At 40.2% G+C, this 27,027-nt stretch overlaps 1 protein-coding gene across 8 annotated transcripts in view; it reads right to left on the reverse strand.

Moving 5' to 3' along the window:
* Positions 1 to 226: 226 nt before the first annotated feature.
* The window catches only part of THSD7A (thrombospondin type 1 domain containing 7A), a 349,546-nt gene continuing 322,745 nt past the window's right edge, over positions 227 to 27,027 (reverse strand). For 4 of the 8 annotated variants that reach the window (XM_073003238.2, XM_073003239.2, XM_073003237.2 and 1 more), the window contains 9 exons: positions 21,469 to 21,586; positions 18,944 to 19,089; positions 17,337 to 17,511; positions 14,308 to 14,481; positions 12,506 to 12,601; positions 7,973 to 8,055; positions 6,231 to 6,441; positions 5,266 to 5,353; positions 227 to 4,690 (listed from right to left, as the gene is read on the reverse strand). In XM_073003238.2, the coding sequence (XP_072859339.2) occupies positions 4,606 to 4,690; positions 5,266 to 5,353; positions 6,231 to 6,441; positions 7,973 to 8,055; positions 12,506 to 12,601; positions 14,308 to 14,481; positions 17,337 to 17,511; positions 18,944 to 19,089; positions 21,469 to 21,586 (1,176 nt within the window). In that variant the 3' untranslated portion in view covers positions 227 to 4,605. Of the gene's footprint in view, positions 4,691 to 5,265; positions 5,354 to 6,230; positions 6,442 to 7,972; positions 8,056 to 10,519; positions 10,613 to 12,505; positions 12,602 to 14,307; positions 14,482 to 17,336; positions 17,512 to 18,943; positions 19,090 to 21,468; positions 21,587 to 27,027 lie in introns of all 8 variants that reach the window. The other 4 variants (XM_078377154.1, XM_073003241.2, XM_073003240.2 and 1 more) reach the window with 3 other exon arrangements.

Raw genomic sequence — 27,027 nt, forward strand, 5'->3', positions numbered from 1 at the left:
GATCTTTTCATCAATCACCCTTTCCACTTCAACTTTGTGGGGTTCCCAATTCCACATTATAAAAAGGTGATCCCTTTTTTTTTATTTTAACAGAAGGACCTTCACCCGAAAGACCTGAAAATGAAAGAGACTCTTCCCCAAAAGAACCAAAACAAAACGGAAGTGTTTGCCCTACACTAATCTTTCCATGCCAATATATTTGTAATAACACACGCTCACACACCCATTTTTGTGTTAATATTTATTGTCTGCATTACCTCAGTTATGTACAAATATCTCATATGAAAACATAAACATGTTTATATTTTCACATGTGATCCACCTTAACTGAATAAAGCTCAGTGACAATATACAGTACACAAATTTGCAGTAGTGGAACGTAAACATTTTGTGCATTAAAAAAAGAAATATACATAATTTTTTAAAAAATGCATTACACCATTTACAAATTAACAAAAAGGTAAACATTCCCCCACACAGCCACCTTCATAATCTAGAAAAAAAATAAAAACAAAATTCAAGTAAACTGAGGCTGCAATCCTATAGAGACTTAGCTGAGAGTAAGTCCAATTAAACTCAATGGGGTTCACTTCCGAGTAGACGTATAGGATTGCCTTGTAATTTAGGCAAAACAAGTTTTCAAAACTTTGGGTGAGCACAACTTTACAAAAGGTAAAAAGACAGATCTGTTTCCTTCCAGAGATCTTGTTCGTACAGTGATATTTACCAGGATTATTTAAAATTAATCATTCTTGGCCTATTGAATTTGAAAAAGACACTGACATTTTCTGCAGTTCTATGGGAAACTGACTATAAAAAGTTTAATTAGGCTTGTGCAGAACCAGATAATGTTGCAAAGAAATGATTCCAGGACTCAAAACAGACAGCAATCTTTAAAAATCCACCATTTTAAAAGGAACATTACGAATGGCCACAACAAGAAGAAAATGTCTACTCAGCTATTTTTGGAATGGATTAAAGATAGTTGATCACTGAAAACATTATTTCCCACAAACTAGCAATCTACCATAGTGGCTTGCTTTAGGCACTGGATTTGTAGAAACACTCACATTTTAAAAGCAACTTTTACAGATATTGCTCCTTCAATGCTACTGTCTGATCTATAGATTGAACATAATCCAGACCACAGTTGTAGCCTTGCTATGGCTCTGATAATCTTTTAAAATAATGCTCTCTTTACAATGAAAGAAAACCATTCAGGCCCTAAACCCTCGTGCCTCTAATTTTGTATATGCTCTTTAATATAAATTCAAGACAGACATGTTTGATACTGCAGTTGTTAGCTGGGAGTAAGCCCCAAAGTAGACATCAGGACTTGTTTACAAGTAAAGGATTGCACTGTTCATCCAATATGCTTCAACCAAATATTCCATCAGCAGATAGTAGGGGGAACCTTTGACCCGCCAGATGTTTTGGACTGCAAGTCCCATAATCCTTTAGGGTTGACCATGCTGCCTGGGGCTTCTGGAAATTGAAGTCCAAAATATTTGAGGGCATAAAGGCTTCCTACCCATGTACGAGCTGGGTCTTACCGTTTTACATTAGCAAATTTGTTGTATTTTGTGTTCATTTCTAATCTTATATAGTACCCATCTTTCCAAAGATCTCTTTCTCAGAGCTGCTCAGAACTAGGAATATGGAAAACTCCTTCTCATTTTCTTTGCATTTCTCTGAGTCCCACCTTCATTTTCTTCCTATCCTTTACGTGGATTAGGTTGTGAGACTTTGTTTTTTGTCTTCTTGCCCTCAAATGCGTAACACATGTGTTACAAAGTGTCTTGGGTAAACCAGGTGTTCTAGGACTACAATTCCCAGAAACCCCAGCTAGCCCATCTAGTGGTGAAGGCTTCTGGGAGTTGCAGTCCAAGAAAACCTGGGTTACCCAAGGTTGGGGAGCACTGGTGTGGCTTCACAACTGTATAGATTTTTCAGATGACTCTTGATTTGTCTGGGTACAAGGTGGAAAAAGGCTATTTTTGCCAGTGCTGTCAAACCTAATCAAATTCTTCTCCATCCCTACCTAGAATAATTATTCTTTTCCTGCATTTGTATGGCTCTGTCTAGATTCATTTCACAGACAATGGCAAATCCTTATTATTACAAAAGTAGCATACTTCTGAAACTATGTGCATCAGTATCATAGAAGATTTAGTAGGAGCCTGTAGCAGAACACCCCCAACAGGTTAGTACATACAATTATAGCTGATGTTAAAGAGAGGGCAGTCCTGAGCCCCTTATCTGCTATGGTTGATGGACTTAGGAAGAGCTCAAAGTGCCCTTTTAGCATCCACTCTGGAGGACCCAAAAGTACCTGTAAAAGCTCTGCAGCACATCTCTATTGCTGGAAATGTTTCTGAATATGGTAGTCCTCAAATAGGGAACTTTGGGGATGAGGCAGGTTGGTTTGGGATTGGCTGCCTCCTAGGACCCATCATTTGCTGATAAGTCCCTTGGATGACTCCCCCTGCATGCCAAACTGGAACTGGCAGAATGTAACTCCCCTCGTTGGAACTTATTGTTAAATGGAGGGCAATCAAACAAATATGTTCAATATGTAGGGCATAAAACAGAAGCTACAATGATTCCTACACTCCTGCTCTGGCAGCAGGAGTTAACATGGGCTTTTGCTCCACCACTTTGTAGTCCTACTTGGCCCCACTTGGGATTGCAGTGGTGACGGAAGCATATTTTCCCCATCTAAACAACTATATTGACCCAGAAGAATTGAGAGTGCCATAACGGGTCTCCATTGAATGGCCCAAGCATCTGAAGCCTATTAGGACTGGCATATCTTATTGATATAGACCTGAGAAGCCAGAATAAAAAATGTAGATGCCTAAGTAAAGTTGTTCAATTATATTGCTTATTCTTAAGTTTATAACTAGATCTGGATAGACATCAATGTGATCTTGAAAGAATGACCCATATATACTGGAAAGTTTGTAGATTATTTTGCAGCAAAACAGGCTTCATCTTGTAAGTAATAGAGTTACAATGGGTATTCAATCCATTAGACTGGAAACAGTTGATGAGACTGATAAGAATTAAGCAGCTGTAAAAAGTTACCAACAGGATACAGAATCAGGATGGCACAGGGTAATAGTATCCCATTCAGAGGACAATGTAAATCTTGAAAATATCAATTTCAGATTTCCCACTCTTAGACTGGGGTAGATGGAAAATGTACAGTGGTGTTTTTTTGTTTTTTGTTTGTTTTGGTATTTCCTTTTTAATATATTCTGTTTTAACTGAAGATTCTAGTTGGAAAAGAGTACACCAGATTATCTCAAGTGGAAAGGAAAAAGGCTATCAATGCTTGAGAAACAAAATACCTTCTGTGGGTAGAGGTAAAAATCAACTGTTAATGCACCTTTTGCATGAACAAATTGGAATATTGTTTAGACAAACATTTCCCCCAAGGTCAGAGAGCAACCCCTTTTTTTCTTTTCTTTTTTTACAAAGTTAGCAATATAAAAATCTAGTCATAAACAACCTTCAAAGTAATTAGAAACCAACGTGAAAATCTATTATTTGTATAAGTTGGACAGAATCAGAAAGTCGACACTTATATTACTGCCATGGTTTGTCAACTACAAAACGGTTACTGTTACAAGAAATGGTATTGACAGTACTTGTATTAGCTGGTTTGATCCAGTCACAGTCCAGAAACTGATCTCTACTCTCGTCAGGATCCAGTGAACGGGTGAATGTCTATTTAATGCTGTTTGCAAAGATGCAGCATCCTTACTGTCATCCTTACTGAAAAGAGGCAGTTTCTATGGCAATACTAGTTTAATAAGTGCATATCATGCTGCACTAATATAGTGCAAAAAATTGCCTTACATGTAGGAGAAAAAAAGTTGCAGGCAACAATTTTGAGAGTTAGAGAAGGTAAAAACATTATACACACAGATATTAAATTTGTGGACAACCCCTATAAAATATTGAACCTGAAAATGCTTCTCTCCATAATTGTGTGTATGGCGTTTTAATACCTGGGACTGGGGAATAGGGCAGAGTCTTTTGCAAGCCTCCACCCTTTGAAGGGCAGATGGGGAGGGGGGGAGGAAGACCTTCCATTGCCCAAAATATGGGTTGTTTTGTTAAAGGTCACAAGTTGCTAAGCACTAAAATGCTCTGTAGCCATTAAATCATTTGACAGATTAATACATACAGTGCAATTGAGTATATAAACTGTATATAAAGCATTATAGACATCTTGGTATGATCTCTTCATGCTTGCTGAGTAACACTAGTTTAATGCAGCTGATAGGTCTGGCATCAATACTTCCAGATGTCAATATCGGTCATATACAATGGACTGGAGACACAAGTGGCTGGCTGCAGAGTGCATGTATTTCAAAGAAGGCCACATCAAAAGTCCCAGCTGCTGTGCTTACAATAGAATTAGCCACCTGAAATTAAAGCATGTTTCTTGGAATATTCATGGCTGTTGTAAAGTCTTTTTTCCTTTGTTTTTTTTTTGTCTTGCCGTGTAACTTTCGCTCTGTAATATACACAACGTATATGCTGTTTTCAAATGCTGTGGTTCCAGGAGAGTGAAGTCAAAGGGAAGTCATTATTTTACATGTCCGCATCTCCATCATAAGCCAGGGTTAAAGGTTTCAGACGGTTGTTCTGTCTTCTCTGAGGCTTCTTTGGCTTTTTGCTGCAACAAAAAAATTTTTTTAAAAAAAAAACAATCACTTTTCTGCAATGAATTTTTGGTTTTAAAAATTCAGGCACTAAAATTAGGTGAACAGTGTTTTAAACACAATGGCTTGGCTTTTCATTTCAGCCTAGATGCCTACATTTATGCATGTGATAATCCATAAATGAAAGTGTCAACTATATAGTTATTTCCCTAAAAGTTGCAACATTCAACACACTAGTTCATTGAAGTGTGAGAGAAAATTTCAGTAACTGAAATATTTCATCTGAAAAATATGAACAATGCATTTTTGCTAAATAAAAGCAAAATGAAACAACAATGGAACATGATACAATTAAAAAAACAATAACATCAAAAGCCACAAACAATATAGAATGCTGTTGCAAAATGTATACAACAACAGAAGCCATTCCCGTTTATCATTTAACATGCAGTGCCAAGGAGGATAAAGTAAATCAATTTTAGGCAAAAATACAAAATATTTAGGTGCAGGTATATATCTTTTGATACATCTGACACTAACGGTTTTAATAGCAGTAGTCTAGAAGGTAATAAATGGCCGAGAAACTCACCAGGCTAGATAGATCATAGAAATAATAAAGATGAGCAAAACAAATGCACCAGCAGCTACACCATAAACCCAGGTCTTCAACTTCCCATCTAAAAGGAATCAATGTTAGTCATGAGTTGACAAGTTAGTATTGAGCACAGTTAGAATGCAGTATCATCAGGGTATCATAAGTAAATGGAAAGCATCTCATAAAAGGCCAGCACAAGTACTATTAGTTGTAATGCGTTTTGGATGTTTCATGAAATTGTTCAGCTGTGAAGCATGATGGCATCTCTGCTTGCAATATGCCACTGCAAAATCAGCCAGAGATTGAAGAACAAAACCTGTTCTTTATCTGTGCAAACCTCCATTGAAAATGGGTTTGACTGAGGCTAAATAGATTACATACATATGTGCTTAAAACCCAGACAGGTTATTTTGTAAACATATTATTTTGAAGAAGTCTAGGTTTCCATTTGTCCCATTGATCAGACTGCATATACTGCTTTCACTGGAAGTGAATGCATCACATCTGGCAGTTGTGGAGACAATTTGTGATAAAATCTTATAAGTGCAGGCTCAGAAATGATCCCTGCTAGGGTCAGCAGGACTTTCTTGTATTATAGCATTAACTGACACTCTCTACCATCAGTGCAACAAAAGACACCAGACTATGCAATGCTTACATCTCTCATTGTCTCATGTATGTCTTTATACTACAATTGCACTTTTATTGTGAAATGTTTTAACATTTCACCTTAGAGTCGCACTAACAAATCAAACATTAATATACAAAGAGCTTGAAACATAGGTATATGACAAGCTGCCCCCTTTGTTGTCTCCTGTAAGCAAAAAGATATGATGTTTTTGCTCTCCAGCCATTACCTCCAACTTGACCTTATGTGGACATTATGCAGCACTGCCAGAAAGTCCACTTCGTGCAGTGATCATACTTAGAAACACTACCTATTTTGTGTAAAACTTCACCTGGTCCAAAAGGCTGCAGGAACCAAGTTCTTCCTCGTCCTGCTTGGGTACTGGATGGCTGTGTGGGGTTCACAGCACGACTGGTTTTTACATCACCCTTTTTGTCCTCCACCGTGGGTATGGCTACCACTGGGATGAGAGTGCATTGCTCAAGTGTGCCATTAGAGGACATGACTTCTGTGTACCCTTCTTCACAAATGCATGTTCTGGTCTGCAGAGGAAGAAGTATTTTACGTGCTGTAGCAAAACTGTACATTGCTTGTGTGCTATACAACATACCATGGGGGAGTAACAACAACAACAAAACAGCTTCACAACATATGAGATGCTGAAGGAGTTGTGACTGTGAGAGAAAAGCAGGAACAGATCGTACAGATGCCTGGACTTTTAATGTCGCCTAGAGCAGTGGTCCCTAACCTTGGGCCTCCAGATGTTCTTAGACTACCACTCCCAGAAGCCTTCACCACCCCTTTGGCTGGCCAAAATTTCTGGGAGTTGAAGTCCAAGAACATCTGGAGGCCCAAGGTTGGGGACCACTGGCCTAGAGGATTGAGCAGCTGTAAGACCAATGAGGAAGGTGGAATTCCATGGTTGGAGGAAGGAGGAGAGGGGCAGAGCTTGGAAGAGTTTCTTTTGTGGGCAACAACTCCCATAATCCAGTGGTCATGTTGCCGGGGGAACACTGGGCATGGTGCTCCAAAAAGGTAACACTCCCAAACACTGGAAGCTGACGTGATGTTGAGTTTGAGGCATTTGGCTGCCTAAGATGAAGGGCAAAATGACACGGCCTCCCATTCCATATACACTGCTGTTGAATATTACTTCAACACTTCATTGCCAACTGTACCTGAAGCCAGCAGGTTTAGTTAAAGGGTACAGATGTGCCACGTGGCACACAGTTCTGTCTGCCACAATTTCCCCATGGCTCCTTGTACACAGAGTTTGCTACTATGTATAGATTACTCACACTTCCTGACAGCAAGACCAGCCCTTGGTAACTCAGACTTGAGATCAGAGGTGTCATGAATGATGTTAGGTTCTCCCCAATAGGAGGGTATTGTATTTATTCCTTCTACATAGTCTTGGCTACTATATGAATACCACATTCCTTCAGTAAAGTGGTGCCATTTGTAATCCACCTAATTGTTTTTCATCCTTCTGCAAAGGGGACTGAAAACCCCTACTCGGAGTTTCTCACTAAGTTAAATAGGTTATAAGGAGCAATGAAGCTCCAATATACTTCTGAACAGTCACCAACACAGTCAGTCAATCTCTCAGCTAAGTACTGTGGTTTCATACTATAATGCTACTGGTAGCACATGCTGTCAAGTTGCCTCCAATTTACGACAAAATTAATAGGGTCTTTGAAACATGTGATCTATTCAAGGAGTGGTTTACCACGGACGTTCCCCAGGGCATTTCCACAGAAAAGCAAGGATTTGAACCCAGGTCTCCTGAGTCCTACTCTAGGATTGTATCCATTACACTGGCTCCCATTAGCAATCTTCCTCACAAGTTGTCTTGATCCTGAAAATAAAATACAATGGACAGGATCCCAACTCCTTTTTTTTTAGGATTTCCTTCTCTCCCATTCTACAAAAGGTATCGCCTTGTCTGTCGATTCTGTATTTTGTTTTATTTTTAAGAACGCTGCTTTCCCTACTCATCCAGTATGCTGTACCTAAATGTTACTATGACCAGATATTGGACACCAGGCTTGTATGAACACAGTTAGCACATACCTCACTACAGTAAGAATGGGGTTGGCTGCAGGGTGGTTTACATGACCTGTCAACATCTGGCTGGTGCATCATTAAGCAGCCTCCTGTGGAACAAAACAAATCATATCTTGACACAGCTGTGCCTCACTAACTGTAATGTTCTTTGAGCCAGGAAAAAGAAAAATGATATCCCATAATGGACGATGACGCTTTCTTACTCCTTCAGTTTCTCCAAGGAAATATATATGCTGCTGATGGTGTTACATGTGCAGCTGATAGCCATTAATATCACGTGGTTATGTTACAAATCTATGGATGTGCCATTCTGATTCTCTCTCACTCTTTCACTTTTTACAGATTCCACAATTTTCCATTCTAGGAGTCTCATCTGACAGACAGACACTTACAGACACCCAAATACAGACACCTGCAAGAATGGCCTAAGTTGGAAGGCTGTGTGGCCTATCATAGGCCTAGCTGCCTGTTCAAAAGAAAACTCCAACCAACTGAGAGTATGTGAAGGTGTCCTGCAAAACCTGGGTTTCTACTTGGGATATGCACCGCCTTGACAAATGTGTCAATATGAACTGAATCAGACACATTTGTGCATTTCCGATGGTACCATGAAGTAGAAGAGGAAGCCCAGGACAGAACAATGTCCCATGGATCCTTCATGTTAAATCCAGCATTCCTGTGCCATGATTAGAAGTGGGGGAGGGGGAGACAAACTAAGCAAGATACTCAGTTGGCAGCAATAGACAAGGACAAAGTCCCATATTGTTTCCGTGTATAAGATGACCCAATGTATAAAACGACCTCCACTTTTCTAACCTCAAATTAGAAAATTTGATTGCTGCTTTCCCCCTCCACTTCTTAAGCCCCGCGAAAGCAGGATCAAAGGGCTGCAGAAATGGAGGGGGAAAGCAGAAATCTTGGGAAATGGAAGGGGAAAGCAGCCCTTAGATCCTGCAGCCTTTTCATGGCTCCTTTCCCCACCACTTCCTAAGCCCCACGGGGCTTAGGAAGTGGCAAGGAAAGCCGCCATCAAGGGGCTGCAGGATCAAAGAGCTGCGATCCTGCAGCACTTTGATCCCTTCTCCCCTTACTTCCGTGTATAAGATGACCCTCAATTTTTAGTCTAAAGATTTTAGATAAAAGTATCATCTTATACATGGAAAAATACAGTACTCTTTATCTTAGAAGTGTACCTTCCTTGCCTTTCTTGCTGCAAAGTCACTAATTAAACCATCAAAGTCTTCTGGGTTCTGCACCCTTGATTTCAGGAGGAGGGAACAGAATGGACATTAGAAAAGGAAGGATGAAAACGGTGTAAAGCAGAGCAGGTTCTCCACGTTGTTCTTTTAAAGAAGGAATCAAGAAGGAGCATGCCTTTGGCTCTTTTCAAGTCCCTCACTCCCTTCCCTATCTCTCAACACCAGAGGTTTCTCCTGGTGGCTGGAAAAAAGGGGGGAAATAAAAATATAACAGATTGCCCAGCTCTGCAGACCGCTGCTGAGCAGAAGCCATTTTGTGTTGCCTCCAAAATTCAGTCTATAACCTAAAATGACCATAGACAACAGGAAAAGTATAAATACAACCAAAGGTGTGGACAAGAATCAGGTTGAAGTGTCACTCAAAATGGACAGGCTATATTGGACATCAACCCATGCACCTGTATTCAACCAAGGACTAGGTTGGAGGATCTGTAATTTTTCTATTTTTCGTTTTGAGAGGCATTTGTATTATACATTGGCTGGATACTCTGCGACTGATGCCATTAACAATATTGACCCGTGGTCATGAGAAATACACAGTAGGAAACACGGTCTCTCTATATGGCGTATGATTCATATCTTTTGTATTAATCCTCAAACCAAGGAGCAGATATACAGATCCCACAGGAAATAATACATTACAACACCATGCAACATTCTTGCAAGCCCTTTCTCCATATAATTAGACTTCCTTGTACTAATACTCCAGCCTAGGTCTTTATGCTGGTACTTCCCATGCCTCTTTTAAATATTCTTAGTTGATGGAGAAGCATGATCCCCTGGGCCAGGTTCTAAATGTTACTGTATGGGTTGTCCTTCTTCATGCCAAAAGCAAGGGAAACAAATGAAACCAAATTATTTGATTCTTTCTCAGGGTTCTGTTCTTAATTCTCAATGGCTGCAACATTACGAATGCTGCACAGTTATTGTTTTAAATCAATAAGTGTACACAAGCTTCCATCATTGTTTCCATCTAGAATGGTTTTTGCCATTGTTCAGAACAGCAGTCCATTATTTAATTTTATCTCTGCAAAGGAGTAGGGAACTTAATTAAACTCAGACAATGCACATCATTTTGCTATCTAGCTAGCATTCCCAATAATCTCGAAGCAATCATGCCCTGGTTTCTGGTACTAAGAAACAATGATGAAATCCTGATCACAGATGATGCAGGTTAGATGCAGTTAGATCGCTGTATGTTAACCAAAAGGACTGACAGTAGCTCCCAAAAACCTTGCTAGCTGACATGTGAAATGGGATAAAGTTTGTATGTCCTGGCGTAAGATACACATGCCTGTGACAGCCCTTGGTACAAAATGTCAGCCATCGTGGGGCCTACAGGAGGCAAGACCAGCTTCATCACCCGTTTCATTGTGTATTAAGGTATCTGCAAAAATAACACCTGGATCTAAGTAAATACAAATGGAATAGGTACATTGACATTCGGACACTGTTAAAGAGTAGCTACACATAAAAAGCATCATTGCAATAAATTCAGTTCCAAGAAAATTCAGCAGAATGCATATCTTGTCTGCTGACAGCCAGCAATGTCTATATCCCTCAGGAAATTTTATCTTCTATAATGAGTCAGTAAAATTTATGGTGTGTGTGTGTGCTGCAGTATTATGAATAACTCCCCCCCACCAGATTAAGAATAGGGAACATAATTCTAAAGAAAACAAGCTAGTATTTCCTTAACTCAGCAAAAACTGAAGGATTTTGTGTCCTTTAATATCTTTACTTAGCAACAGAGTATAGGTCTTGTCATAGAGAGCACATAATCTGAATAAGCACCTTGTCTGGATATATTTTAAAAATCACATTGTATATTAATATTTCTTATTTCCATGTCTATTTACAAACAGTTCTATGCAGATCTACTCAGAAGGAAAGTCCAACTGAGTTCAGTGGGCTTAGCCCAACCTGCATGAATGGTCTTCCCCTACAGAGATGTTAGCTATCAGTCTTGACAGAATCTCCAAAAATCCTGGCTTACTCTTTTTAAATTTTTTTTTATTTTTTTAAAATTTAATTTAATTTATAAAATTTATTTACTTACTCAAATAGTTTTCTAGGTTAATTTTTCCCCAGAGGAATAAAATGACAGTGAGATTGCAATGCATGCTAACTGACCTTTCTCTTGCACATATACAGAGAAAGACAGATCAGTAGGCTTTTCAATGCTGAAATCTCTGTTGGCAGTGATATACTAGTAAATTTGGAAGTACAGGTGCCCATGACAAGCCTCACAGCCATGCCTCTTCCCCACAAGGAAGGTCCAAAAATGCAGGCATATGAACAAATGAAGAGCAATCATTTGTAATTGTGAGACATTATAGCCAAAATCCTGTTGATTACCACAGTAAATCAGACTAGAGTAAGCCCCACTGAATTAATGGGGATTTAGTGAGTCAACTCCTCCATAGGTTCCATTGATTAAGTGGGCTAGTATAGTGCAATTTAGTACACTACACAACAAGATTTTGGCCAGTGATCATAATAGTTCATTAACATCTGGAGTGCTGAAGGCTCTGCCTCAACCTGTACTGCACTCAAGCCAATATGGAATATAGTTGGTTCCATAGTTTTCCGGATAGCGACGATTTATCCGGAACAGATTATCGTCGCTATGCGGGGCACCACTATACTTTTACTAGTGTTATAAACTGCTTTAAGGATGCCTGTTGAAAAGCAGGTTGTAAATCTCTAAGGATCTAATTTAGCCAGAATTAAATTGGACTACTTCCCACTGATTTCATTGGAAAACAGGAATGTATCTCTTCCACTGCCATCAATAACAACGAAAAGTGCTAAAGTAGGAGTAACCTAAAGTAACCTAAATAAATAAAACTGAGTAGAAGAGAAAGGTGTCATGTGTACAAAGCAACAGGAACTACTTTATGGCCAACTTTAATCCTAATTAGCTTTTCTGGGCACTTTGAGGCTGCAGTACCCAGTGTAAACCTAATAAGCATAGGCTCATTCATATTACATGAGAGACTTCAGGAAACCTGAATCACTTTTGATTATACCAAGAAATGCAAGTGTTCAAGCTCTACTGAGCTATGACAGCCTTTTGATGACTCTTAAGCAACCGCTCAACTGCCTATCATGCTAATATTCCACGGATAGCAAGAGTTTTCTATTTTCATTTTCATTTCAGTCATTGGTACAAATTACATTTACACAACTGATGATTTTGGGACGTCTACATAAAGTGTATATTTCTGTTTTTCTAGACTGAGTCTGTTTGAGAACAGGAAAGAGGAAGAACAATTACCTGTAACATTCAAGCCATCTGACCTTTGGCACCATACTCTCCGAGAAGATCCTTTCCAAGGGCTGGCCAGCCATTCATATTCATAACACTGGCCATCTGAATTGAAAACAAGGAAGCTGTCAGAAACACTGTACTTGGATTGAGGAACATGTATTTTCAGCAATTGAAAAAGTATCACTATTTTCATTTCTTTCCCATTTTGAGTTTCCCCTCATTAATTCAACTCACTACAGGAACAATAATCCATGAAAAATTTGTTTAGCACTGTCAGACTAGAAGGCACCCTCTTGTTTAATTATTTGACACAGGGGTGATATATTTATATTAAGCCCACACAAACATGTCACAGAATATTTCCCTTATGTGCTGCAGTGAGTCCTGGACCCTTTGTGCACGGCAGGAGAGGAAGCTGAACACCTTCCATATGTGTTGCCTCCAATGGATTTTTGGTATCACCTGGCAGGACAAAGTTCCAAATAGAGTAGTCCTAGAACGAGCTGGGATTTTCAGCATGCATACATTACTGAAACAGCGATGTCTACGTTGGCTTGGGCACATCATGAGAATGGCTGATGGTCGGATTCCAAAGGATCTCCTGTATGGAGAATTAGTGCAGGGAAATCGCCCCAGAGGGAGACCACAGCTGCGATACAAGGACATCTGCAAGCGGGATCTGAAGGCCTTAGGAATAGACCTCAACAGATGGAAAACTCTGACATCTGAGCGTTCAGCCTGGAGGCAGGCGTTGCATCACAGCCTCTCCCAATTTGAAGAGACCCTTGTCCAGCAGGCCGAGGCAAAGAGGAAGACACAAAAGCAGCAAAACCAGGGAGCTGGACAGAGGACAGATTGGATTTGTCTTCAGTGTGGAAGAGATTGTCACTCTCGAATTGGCCTTCTGAGCCACACTAGACGCTGTTCCAAGTCCTCCATACAGGGCACGATACCATAGTCTCTCTAGACTGAAGGATGCCTACTATGCTTAATTTTGACATTTCCATTCTGCCCCTCAAAGAGAACCCTCCTAGGACAGCTCATACCAAAATCACAAAATAGACAGGCCTAAGTAGTTTTGCAAAACACCCCACATGTAAAGGCAATGGCACAAGCAGGTTTCACATTTTGTCAGTTGCCTCTCTTGTGCTCAGTTGCCCAACTGAATGGGTGATCCAAGCACTCAACAGATCACCAAAGGTTCTTGAAACACTTAGGGTCATGAGGGAAATAGAAAAGGATTTGTGGGGTGCAGATATCTGAAAATGACCCACTGCCACAGAAGAGACTCCTTGGCCCTAAGCCTTGAACAGATACAAATGTTAGCATGGACCAGAAGCTATTTCCACTGATGGTGATGCATCTTTCCAATGTGCAGTTCCCATTTACAAGCTTTGATCTCTGTTTTGCACAAACTGTTGTTTTCCAGCGATCTTCAGTGGCAGTTGTATCTACAGAGCATTGCAGTAATCCAGTTCAGATGATGCCAGGGAATGGATAATTCTATATTGCCCACTAATGCTTGTTCTGAATGGAAACAGATCTCCATGGTATCAGGCATTATCCAATTCTACTACTAGAACTCTTGGGAGTGAGCTAGATCCTGCAGCATGGAATGCATGCATTAACACCCAACATTGCCCCCGCCAGGTCTACAATGGCTAGATAAGGTTATGTCTGCCTTCTCTTCCTCTTCATACAGAGGCAGGTTAACTTCCTGTTCAATTCTGTTCGCTCCAGGTTGAGTTATTAAAAGTGTCCGTAACTTAAAATAGTCACCTACTTTGCTACGGGTTTTTGCTACTCACCATCACATTCTCTTGTTTCTAACACTTGTTCTGGGCAGAGATGTTGGTTTTCCAGGTCTTGAATGATGACTGCTCGCGACCGGACCTGTATTCCTCCAAAGCCAAGGTCTTCACCATTGACACATGTCAACTGACAAAGGCTCCAATCTGACCAGTCTTTTAAGTAACAATCACCTGCCCGATAATGGGGGGGGGGGGGGGGAAAGGGAGAGAAACATTAATGAAAATGCTAACAGGAGGGTGTTTTTCCTTCTTTTAAAAATCATGTCAGAATCTAGTCCCATATATTTCGGCACAATTATTTGAGTGCAACTTAAAGTGGTGCTATCCTGCTCAAATTTTGTTGGTAACATATAATGTGGACACTGTGCTTGGGTTGATATCACAATATACTAAGTAGATGCAAAATAATTGTGAGCAATTCCACTCAACAAGTGGTACACTGTTAATAAACTTCATCTTTTTCCAAGCTCTTTAAATCCCTGCTTCCAGACTCTGGAACTCCCTCCCATGGGAGGCCAGGCAGGCCCCAGTTTTGCTGTCCTTCTGCAAGCAGGCAAAGATTTGTCTCTTCGGGCAGGCTTTCCTTTTAAATTACCAACTGACCAAGTGGCTTTTTTAAAAGGATTAGTTTATTCTGTTGTTTTACTTGTGTTTTAAATATTGCTGTTATTATGAGTTTTAATATATCCATTTAATGCTTTTTAATTTTTTTAGTAATTTATTATTTAGCTTTTCTTTTAATACTGTAAGCCACCTTGCATCCTTTAGGTCAGTGGTCCCCAACCTTGGGCCTCCAGATGTTCTTGGACTTCAACTCCCAGAAATCCTGGCCAGCAGAGGTGGTCGCGAAGGCTTTTGGGAATTGTAGTTCAACAACATCTGGAGGCCCAACGTTGAGGATCACTGCTTTAGGTGGCATAAGGTAAAGGTAAAGGTTCCCCTTGACAATTTTTGTCCAGTCGTGTTCGACTCTAGGGGGCGGTGCTCATCCCTGTTTCCAAGCCATAGAGCCAGCGTTTTGTCCGAAGACAATCTTCCGTGGTCACATGGCCAGTGTGATTTAGACACGGAACGCTGTTACTTTCCCACAGAGGTGGTCCCTATTAATCTACTTGCATTTGCATGCTTTCGAACTGCTAGGATGGCGGGAGCTGGGACAAGCAATGGGAGCTCACTCCGTCGCATGGATTTGATCTTACAACTGCTGGTCTTCTGACCCTGCAGCACAGGCTTCTGCAGTTTAGCCCACAGCGCCACCACCTCCCTCTAATATAGTTAACAACAATGTAAACGCTCCCACTGATACCTATACCATGTGACTGCAAAAAAAATGTATTGGTACAACAGAGGTATGGAAAGAATCCATATAACTTGGGTTCTTTTTTTCACAGGTGATTAACCCCCCAGTTGTCAGAACTGATAGCCTGTTCATTAAGAACTGACAGAATGCTCATTTGAAAATCTGATATTTTGGCTTTCGTGATCCAAAAAGTGCAACTGTTTTAAACTAAACTGACATAATGCCTCTACCAAGGAGCCTCTACATTTTAAAAAATCTACAATGTTTCCATATAGATTGAGATACACAAAAAATACAGCATGTAAGGAGAGTGTCAGTTTCCTGGAATGTCAGTTTTTGCCAATAAAGTCCTCTATAAGACAGCCATAAATCTCAAAAGGCATCCCGCTTGCAAATGAGCCTACAGCTTTAATTACTTTAGCAAAAAGACGATTAAAAATTCATGTCGCCCTACATTACGTTGACAACAAATAAAATCATCTCTATGTTAACTGGATGCTTTAATGAAGGGGTTTTATTTGCTCATGTTAAGAAGTTGTGTAAAGAAATGAATTATTGAATAAACGAAGTATGTATAATAGGTGGTCATGTAGTGATCTTTAGAAACATTAACCAGAGTGCATCATTAACCCATCCCCACTGGGCAGTTAATCTTTCCTTTTGTGAAATAATGGGACCATTCAAGCAAAGGTCATTTCCTCAACAAAATTTTGAGTGAACAATGCACACAACTCACGTTCCTATCTATAAAGATGGATTCTCTTTAAAATGAGCAATATATTGAAGCCAGAAGTACTGTAGCACTATTTTGGACTTGGTATTGGAATTTGGACTTGAGATGAGAAAGATGTTTTAATGAAAAGCTAAATCAGAATCTACTCACTCCTAGTATGGATCCTCAGCACCCTTTTTCAGCACCACTGTTGCCCTATGTGGCACTGTGGACCCCACTGACATTGCCACTTTAAAACAAGGTACATTGGGGAAAACATGGCTTACGTTAAAGGAAAAACACAGGATTTGTGCTGCAGTTGGCTTAAAATTTTGTGGCAGCAGGAAGTGTGCTCCTTGGTGGATGTAAGAGTGTAGTGCATCTCAGTCAGAAACTGTCCACCTGCTTGTTTAGAATTGCCTGTGTGGCCAAAAGAGGAACCATTAACCTCAGCCTCATGGCCTTCATTTATGATGTCAGTGTGCAGCTAAAATCTGCATTTGGTCACATCAAGTGTGACCCTGATATGGACCACTTGAGGAGGAATGAAAAATAGAGGACTGTAAAAAGAACAAAGGGTGAAAACAATGGTTGAGAACAATAGTGAGTCGCTCTAGATAAACTGAAGAAATAGTCGACATTGTATTTGGCACAGGTCACTCTGGAGGCCTCTGGAGGACTCACTGGAAGTCACCTTGTCATTGGAAACTAATGCTTAAAAGTAAGCATGTGGACTACACAAACGAAAGTCTTGTTGTTGGTCCCCACCATGGGCTCTTCACTTGATGTGGGCAAGGAAAAGATGACTAGGCAGAAAGGACAGTAAGTAAGGCACTTGACCAGGTTAGCAATGGCAAGTCATGTGACCTGGGAGCTGAATTAATTAAGCACATATCATACCATAAGCAACCTATTGTGGGAAATAGTGTACACTTCTATGCTTTGTTTCCTCCAATAAATTAATCAACAATGTCTACAACAGCAGCTTCTGATTCATGCAATCAGGCTAGTTACCTGGGCAGGGCAAGGTACAGGTCTCCTCAAGTACAATTTTCTTACTGCCATCCACAACAGGTTCTATTTCCCCACAAAATTCTTCATCAACAATTTTGCCAATATCATTGGTGGATCCATCATAAACCACACAGGAAATGTTTCTTGCTCTTGTCCCTTCTCCACACTGGGCATCCTGAGAAAGGAGAAACAAATCCCCCCGCAATAAATAAATAAATAAAAATATTCAACCCAAGCTAAGCAGAGCTTTTGTACTATTGGGCAGTCCAAGCTTATAAATATAATGTGGCTAACCAGATGTATATACTAGTGGTCTGCTCTATGCTGGCTAAATAACTGGTTCTGCCCCAAATATGCCTAAGGCTTCAAGCCTATATATCCGTACCTCCACTTGATTCAGTGTAACTTACTTCTGGGAATACATGCACAGATTTACACAACCTAAAGCCCACATTATTGTTTATAGGGATACCATCCATTGTGATTTAGTGAAAAGAAGAATGTGCATATTTTCTATTTGTGTGCACAACAGCACACAGGAAGGTGGTTTTAAATTTTGCTATCATCATATACTCACTGGATGCAAAACAACCATTAGTAATTTCACTTAAATGGTAGCACGTTGTTTTGCTTAATTTTGCTTTTGGTTATTGAAAACCAGCAGGCAGGCACTGCCAACCTACAGAATTGTGCAGGTCAACAGTGGGGCACCACACTGTGTTCATCAATTGCTACACTTATTGTTCCCGACTACTCAGCAGGCTGACTGGAGCCACTGGGGAACAGAACAAACCCCTGGAAAGCTATCCTTGATGGAAACTTTTTTTTTAAAAAAAAAGGTGCCCTCCCACTCTTTTCTGTGATATACTTTGCTCTGTGGATCATAGATTCCTGCTTACTCTACAATTGTCTATGCTGAGATTATAACAGGGCAGCCATCTATTTCCTCAAAAAGGTATTTTAAAACATGCCATCCACTCTTCCCAATCCCCACTTCCTCAAACCTGCTACTGTGGGTTTGCTGCTACTTATAAATGTACAGAAAAGGGATCTGTACCAGAATATCTGTGATATTAAGTCTGAGTGTGCTTTGCTCCAAATTTTCTTGCATATGCAAACAAGAATAAGAAGCTGGAGGCTTTCACCTTGACTTTGACAAGGGCAATGAGAGGTTAACATGGTTTATTCAGACATGTAGTCTGATACAGGCTTCTGAATTGGTACAGTCCTTGTGGGAATCCACCACGTGTCAATGGGTGAACATCAGAACTGACAAAAGTTAAGTGATGTCAAGTACAACAGCTGGTATCTCTTTCTTGTTTTCTGCTTATGGAGACCCAGACATTGTTCAAGGCGTCCTTGGAAACTTCAAGACCACAAAGCCAGCCTGATTTCAGAACAGGCATGGGAAACACCAACAGCTCTCCAGATGCTTTCAAGCTGTAATACTCATCAAGTCCACTCAGCACAGCCAACAACATCTGAATGGCCACATATTCCCTATTCCTCGTGCAGTGGTACATTGTGATCAGTTTTATGTGCCTGCTGTGTGTGTAGGATCATCCAAAATACCTTAAGGATAAATGGCTTCAGAAATCTGGTTTTACCTCAACTTTGCATTCAGCCCATTCACTATATTGCCACTGATAACAAGGTTTTACTGGGCAAGGTTTGAACTGCTCCATTTGTGAAGGACAAGGTCTCCCATCACCTTGGAAGGGTTGAATAACAGTTCTTCTCCGTATCATCTTTCCTTCAAAGCACAGAGAGGGAGAGAAGTAAGAAGGCAGCATTAAGATTTGCTGTATACATTAAAAAATCATGGTTTCAAGCCCATCCTTTGATGATTCGTTGAGTAGTTCTGCTATTCTACAGTTGGATGCAAAGCCCTAGAGAATAGGCTTGGGCTCCTTTTTATACAGCTCATATAGTATGACACGCTTCCCTTGGGCTAAATCCAAATGTCAGTTCCAACCAGAGTAGATACACTGAATGAATAGAACTTGTTCAGTCAATGCTCATGTAAACCTCACTGTTTCAAGGGGCTATACTAATTGGGACTAGCAACTGGATTTACCTCCCTTGTATCTCAGCTGAGTATGGCAAATCATTAAAGTCTAGGGGTTACAAACTTCAGTGTCATCTTATTATCCTTCAAAGCAGCCTTCCTCAATGGATGACCTCAAGGTTATGCTGAAATACCATTCTCCTGCTTAGCCAGCATGCCCCATGGGGATGAAGGAAGCTGTAGTCTAGCAGAGCCAGAGAACACCAAGTTGGAGAAGGCTGACTCCAAAATTATTTCTAAACAAAGAGAAGCTGAAACTTGGCACTTCATTTTAAGTGAGGACTAACTTCCAGATCAGAACCTGTACTTTGGACCTGAGAGGATTACCTACAGTGACTCAGGCCAGTTGATGTTGCAAAGAAGTGATGGAAGTCATTCTTCCCTGTTTGTGAAATCAGTCTTCAAAAGAATATTAAGTCTCGAAGACCAAACACCAAACAAAGCAAGCTGACTTGTGTAATAGTGGAGGTGGGAGAAGCTCAGGTGGTGACACTTAGATGCTCATATTAGTTAATAACCATCCTCTTTGAGTCACAGGCTCTCTCTAATGTCTTTTCTCATTCACATCTTATTTCTTTGTGCTTAATACAGCGGTCTACTGGGTTCATAAGAGATGATTATGTAGAACACAGAAAGCGCTTTCTGTTTTATTCTGTTTGTCTCCTCATCTTTATTATACCTCGATAATGTTCAGCAGGGACATGATATTCCACCAGACTAACACAAACCTAAAGGACATGTTTAGTAGCCAATGACCTTCAGGCTCATTACAGGAGACAAGGCATTCAGACTTTCCTGAGGACCCCTTCCTGTATTTCAAGCAGTTACACAGTAACATAAGGACTTTCCCCTCCTCTTTATGTCCCTTTTGGCTGCTTCTGTTTCTTCCTTCCTAACGCACTGCACTTCATTACTGGGATAAATTGTGTCATGCTGGCACAAGGAGACATGGGCATATCTGAGTACCTATGAAGTGTTGTACCCCTTAATTGTTCCCCAGTCAGCTAGTTAGGCTCTGGCTAGAACTCCTGTTTGAACTTTCCTTTAATATCCTACTTTATGAAAAAGAAAAAATGCATAAAGTGTTGTCAATGCAAGCAGACACAAAAGGGCTGAACACTGTAATGGAGGAATATTAAAGAAACCATATTTACTGAATAGCTCCAAGATCTCTGAACAGTACAGCCCAAAGTATAACTGAGTAGGAAGTAAATCCCACTCAGTTTATCCAGTCTTACTCCCAGGTAAATATATGTTGGATTGCAGCCTAAATGGTATGATTTCCTGAGGGATGGAATTTTATACTAAAGGATGAACAGTAAGTCTCCACTGAGTGGCAGCAGAGCTGTATAAGACGTTAGTGGTGCCCTTCCATCTACTGCTGCAATTCTCTCTAACCTTAGCTGAATGCTCCCAGCCATAAATACAAAGTTAGAAGAGATGTGAAATGTTTGAGGTTCCCAGAATCCCATAGTCAGCATGGTCATATGCTGTGCTGAAAGATCTCTCTCTCCCTCTCTTTTTCTTTCTTATCAGTCAAAGTTAATATAGAAATTTGTGGGGCCATAGTGCTCCTTCCACTATGATAACATAAGACAAACTACAGTCTTATGCTCTTTACAAGATGAAAATTCCATAATCAATTGTCTAAATCTAATTTTTATTGAATAGTGTTTACTGTACATTGGTTTTTTTATTTGTTTGTTGATTTATTTATCTCTCCATTCTACTTCTATATAGTCCTTTATATTCGATAAGGGACTGGACACCAAGAAACCATTTGGGCGCCATCAGGCAGAAAAAGCTCCCTTTAGCAACCCCATGTGGCTTTTGCCAAGTCTTGTTTCTGTTCCCAAAGTCAGAAATGGATTTTGACAGCCCTGATCCTCTTAGCACAAGCACAGCCAGCAGGGGAAGCTTATATGCAGGCAAAGCAAGCCTCTCCTGACCTATCAATCCTTTGAGCCAAACAAATGTCCCTTCTGTTTCTTGGTGACTGATATGAGCTGGGCTCATCTTTTAAGACACTTTAAGTACCCACCAAAGGAAAGCTTCTGAACTAACCAGCAAGGCCACAGGGCTGAGAGCACTCAGACCACGGAGACCAGTCAGAAAGCTGACAGTTCACAGGACATTCCACTGTGCAGGATGTGTTCATGTGCCATGTCTTTTCCAAGCCAAGCTAGGAAAAAAGGATACAACCATCAGCAAGTCAGGAGCAAGATATCCCTACTACTGAGTATTCAAGCAATAAATACTGGTATAAAACCAGAGATGGCTGCATTTGTTTACAACTAAAAACCTGGAACTGAAAAGGAGAAATGAGGTGGAATTTACTGCATATAATAATTAGTTGGGATTCATTTCCTCAGTATGATATTAATTCGCACAAGACCCTAAACACAGCCTTGGTCCCTGCATAGAACACAAGCAACTCGTTAAGCATCCTTTCTTTACGGTCTTGATATCCGGAACTGAACATCAGGAACACTACATGCCCCTTTTGAGTGGGACATTCTCTGAAATTTAAAAGAAAGAGAAAGAAATAAAACACACCACTGTCAGAAACTGCCAGTGCCAACCATATTACACAGCTATTACAATACTATTTAATACTTACCTGCCCTTCAATATATACTGCACACTTTGAGCTGTCCATTTGCAGCATCATTACCTTCCCTAAATGAGTCTGGAGACCTCTCGGCTTTATAAATTACATCACTCATTCTTTATTTCCAAAGTCTCTGGATAGCCAGAAGTGCCTTTGCAGCCAAAACCCAGCATAACTCTATCCACTGTGGGCAAAACCCATGTTTCTCATAGCAACAAATAAGCATGTAATGTTTGGACATCTTATTAAGTATAATAAATATGCACATGCATATGTGTGCATGCATGCTCCACAAATGTGCATGCACATACACACAAATATATATATCTCCTCTTTTAACACCTTTGTACAGAATGCTAAGAAAGCTGATTGGTTCATATTTTTGATACATATGCATTGATGTTCAAAGGACATGTCTACGCTTGACCTATTGGATGCTGAAAATACTGTTGGCTTCAACAATGATTACCATGTGTATGGCTGCCTTCAGAGTCTCCACTTCCCCTGGGGAAGAGAAGAAATTACAAAAACTCACACAGCTTGATCCACGAACATGGAGAAAGCAAGGCATTGTTCCCACACTGGCTAAAGAAGCCACCCCCGCAAGGTAATAAAATAACAGAGAATAAACCTATCCTAAAGATCAAGAGTTCATTTCTCAAAACCAATAGGGTTTTTTTCATCCCTCGGCTCTCTGTCACTTGTATTTTGAAGTAACACACGCGTTGATCAGCATGCTAAACAGAAAGTAGGAAGGGAAGCTTTTGTATATGTGCTTGGGGAAGAGTAAGCGGGGCACCAGCTACTCTTTGCTATGCCGACTACAACTGTTAGGCTCGGCCACTGCCAGCATGTTCAGTTCATCTCTCAGATGACAGGAAGTTTATTTGGCCAGGATCAACTAAATCAAATCATCTTCATAGATTACAGTTTGAAATAGGCTTGCCTAATTAAGACAAACTGCAATTTTTTTTGTCATTTGACATAACTCTCAATTGCAATTAGTAAAAAAAAATCTTCTGTACAAACATTTCTTTGTGGCTAAAGTAGAAGACAGGCATGCAAGACTCAGGCTTGTGTGTGTTCCACTGGATAACATACAGCCATGATTCAGGTGTGTGTGCATGTACATGCAATTATAATCTTGCCTTCTGCCAGACATATTATCTTCCCATGTTTGGGGGGAAATGTTTTATATGAAGGACAGTAATGAGAGCTGTCATCTGAAATGCTACACTCCAAGATCAGATTTACCACTTTATTTATGGTATGAGAAAACGAGGCATGTATCTACTGAAACACTGTTGAGCTGGTATAACGAAAATGAATGATGAACAATGGAAATCAAACAAATGGCATAGAAAAACAAAGTGGGTCTGTCAATTCAACGAGAGCTTAAATGAGAGCAAAAGATGTACAGTTACTCTTCACTAGAGATGAAATTGTGTATAACTGTATCACCTTACATTTGCTATTTTAATCAACTTTTATTGTGGGGCAGAAAACTATTGGCTCTATTCTGGTTTAAACCAAGCGGCACAGAGTTCTTAAATTTTATTCTGTTATTTTCACAGTGGCTTCTCCAGCGGGACAGCAGCAGAACCCTGCACTCCTTAAAATTCCAACTGCTTTCAGAATGTTCTGAGGGTGGGTTGAATCATTCACAAGACTTAAAGCTATCTACAAAAGAGAGTCTGGGAAAACAACCACCATCCGCTCTGTGTGTGAAAAAAAGGAACATGTGAATCTACTCTAAGGTCTGTATAAATGACATACCTGGCACATAACAAGAGATCTTTGTCTAAACTCAGCAGGAATGAAATCCCAAGTAAATCAAGAGGGATACCTACATGAAAAAGAAACCCAAGCTTGCCTGCTGATACAGCTGCATACAAGAGAGGTTTCAAATGGCAGAAAGAAAGCTTGGTTTAAAACTCTTCTGTTTTGTTAATGTAGGTAAATGAGCAACAAATAAGCTTCTGGGTATTTCGAACAGCACGGGGTCTGTCCTGAATTTAGTTGATTTGAATTTCAAAGAGCTCAAGGAAAAAACAAGAAAAGTTTTGTGATGTGCTAATTTTTGCACCCAGCAGAGATCTACTCATGTGCCGCTGTTCTTTGAGATGTTCTTATAAACAATGAGACACAATGAAGATATGCTCTGGGAATTAATTAAGCCTGGCAGCAATAAACATGTTGGGACAGCCTATTTAACAGATTGACTAAAACATGGATGAGATAATTAGAGATGCATTAGGACACTGAGGGCGAATATACATACAACATATTACAATGAGCATGCCATCATGTTGATTTTATTATTTAGAAGAACATATTTCAATATATTGAATTTTTTCCTCTTTTCTCGGGATTATGTAAAACAGACTATCAATTTAATTTTAGTTGAGGATAATTCTGCTACTTAATCAAGAAGATGGGACGTGGTGGCACTGCGGGTTAAACCACAGAAGCCTCTGTGCTGCAAGGTCAGAAGACCAGCAGTCATAAGATCAAATCCACGTGACGGAATGAGCCCCCGTCGCTTTGTCCCAGCTCCTGCCAACCTAGCAGTTCGAAAGCATGTAAATGAGAGTAGATAAATAGGTACCACCACAATGGGAAGGTAGCAGCATTCCATGTCTAGTTGCGCTGGCCACGTGACCATGGAAACTGTCTATGGACAAATGCTGGCTCTACGGCTTAGAGACGGGGATGAGCACTGTGCCCTAGAGTCAGACATGACTGGCCTAAATGTCAAGGGGAACCTTTACCTAACCTTTTCAATCAAGAAGAATTCTCTTTTTTTCTGCAGATGAAAACTGAGCTATTGATTTCAATGCTTTAAAGACAGTCTTTTAATGTTATCTTTTATTTCAGTAATACTTATTAAAATGTTTTGATCGCCATTCTCTCTTCCCCTTTCTCCCTCCCTCCCTCACCCTCTCTCAAACACAATTAAAATATTTGTAAAAACAAATACTGCATTGGTAGGTTTTCTGTGCAAGTAGAAAATACACATTTCCCCACATAGAGTAAAAGATAATATTTAGAAAAATAAATTGATAAATAGGTTTTCATTAATTGAATAGAGGAAATGCTGTGATCTAACCACAGTACTTCAACATTTTATAGTAATATATAATGACAGGTAGCCCCTGGAGTAAGTAACAGCCACTGTATAAAACTGTATTTACTCATCTGCACAGAAAAATTCAGTGTGAACCATGCCTAAGACATATCTTAGACCTGCCCATTTATACTTATGTTTTATAATGGGTTGGATTTTGCTGCTTGAGAAACCTAAAAAGATGGTGCCCTCTTCCATTTCATATACAAAAGGCAACTTAACTGACTTCAACACTGGTGACTGGAGAGCATTCACCCCATACATGAGACGCAACAGGCTAATTTGGGGCACTGGATAGGCTGCCTGAAACACTAAGCTCCATCCTCCGACACAGAAGCATGGCCAGAGAGTTGCCACAATTGCCTTCTTTCCTATTACCAAGGATCGGCCACCTAAAATAGCTGCCTCACATTTTCTTATGGTAGGGCCGGCCCTGGGTTATAGCCAGAAATTGCTGGTCACACTTCAGTTCCATTAAAATCATGGGGATAAGCTAGTAAGGGCTAACTTGCCTCATTGATTTTAATGTGGTTAAAGCATAACAAATCACTTCTGATTCCAACCTAATGTGTCCGTTTTGTTGTGCATGTGTTCCACAGGAGGATCAATATCACTATATAGTATTACTTTGCTTCTTAAAGAAACAGGAAAGCTAAAAAGTGGGTTGTAACAAACAAACGCCTTATACATTTTTTATAGAATCTGAAGTTGTCAACAGTTAGAGGGGAGTACTGAACTCTGCTCATCATCACTGCTTTCTCCATGCATATGATGAAGAGTTTGCAGGAGAAAGTCTCCTGATTATGTGTAGCAGTGAAGCCTTTAACAGTGCTGACAATGCTGGATTCCATAATGATGGAACACTGCTTTAGAGTACGCATAAAATAAGCAAGCTAATCAGGTTGGTACATGCCTATCTATCTGTCTTCTGTACAGAGACTTTTTTGCAGCACACTCAGTTGGCTTTGGTCACATGAAACTGTAGACTTAACTTTCACTTTCCTTCACTGAGAAGACATGTTAAGCTTAGCAACGACATTCTCCTGTTAATCCCATAAACAGGTTCTACAGAATATCATCAGTGGATCACTCACTGGCTTTTCTATGCCACTTACTGTGTTCTTATCTGTTAGAAACAGAAGGGCATAAAATTTATGACCCGTCAGTGGCCCATGTGTTGCATTATATATATATAAAAAACACTATCTGAATGCCTATTATTTGTCTCTTCAATATAGAAGTGCTATTGATTTTTTTTCTATAGCCATTTTCACCTGATTTTTTTTCCTGTCCTCTAAATCCTAGGAGCTGTATCACCAACAGCTCCCTGACTGATGGATGAATACACACACACACACACACACACACACACACACACACACACACACACACACACACACACACACACACACACACACACACACCACCCCCACCACCCCCACCACCACCACCCTGCTATCTAGGACTGGCTATAAATTTAACTCTACATTTCAGGCTATGTGAAGGATTGCCTTCACCCATATAACTCTACCCAGACGTTAGGAGCTATATCAGGGGTCCTACATCAGTGCTAACAATTCAGATCTGTTATATTGGAATGGACAAGAGATAAGACCTTGGTGGCAGGCCCACCACTGAGGAATCCCCTTCCCATTTACATATCCCTAGCAACACCTGTAAAACCATTCAATAAGGATGGGTCCAAACTGCCTTTTGCTGAATTTGTAATGAGCTTGTGTGGTTAGTGCAGCTTTGTACACTCTTCTGCATGTGTGCCAGCATGGCTGTTGTGTTTGTATGCTGCTTTGTGAAGCAGTGACTCTGATAACCAGCTAAGGATACACACAAATTCAGAAGCCAGTGCATTTCCACCCAGCTGACTGGT

Source organism: Pogona vitticeps, chromosome 6 (assembly GCF_051106095.1).
Source record: "Pogona vitticeps strain Pit_001003342236 chromosome 6, PviZW2.1, whole genome shotgun sequence".
In the NCBI taxonomy this organism is placed as follows: Eukaryota; Metazoa; Chordata; class Lepidosauria; order Squamata; family Agamidae; genus Pogona; species Pogona vitticeps.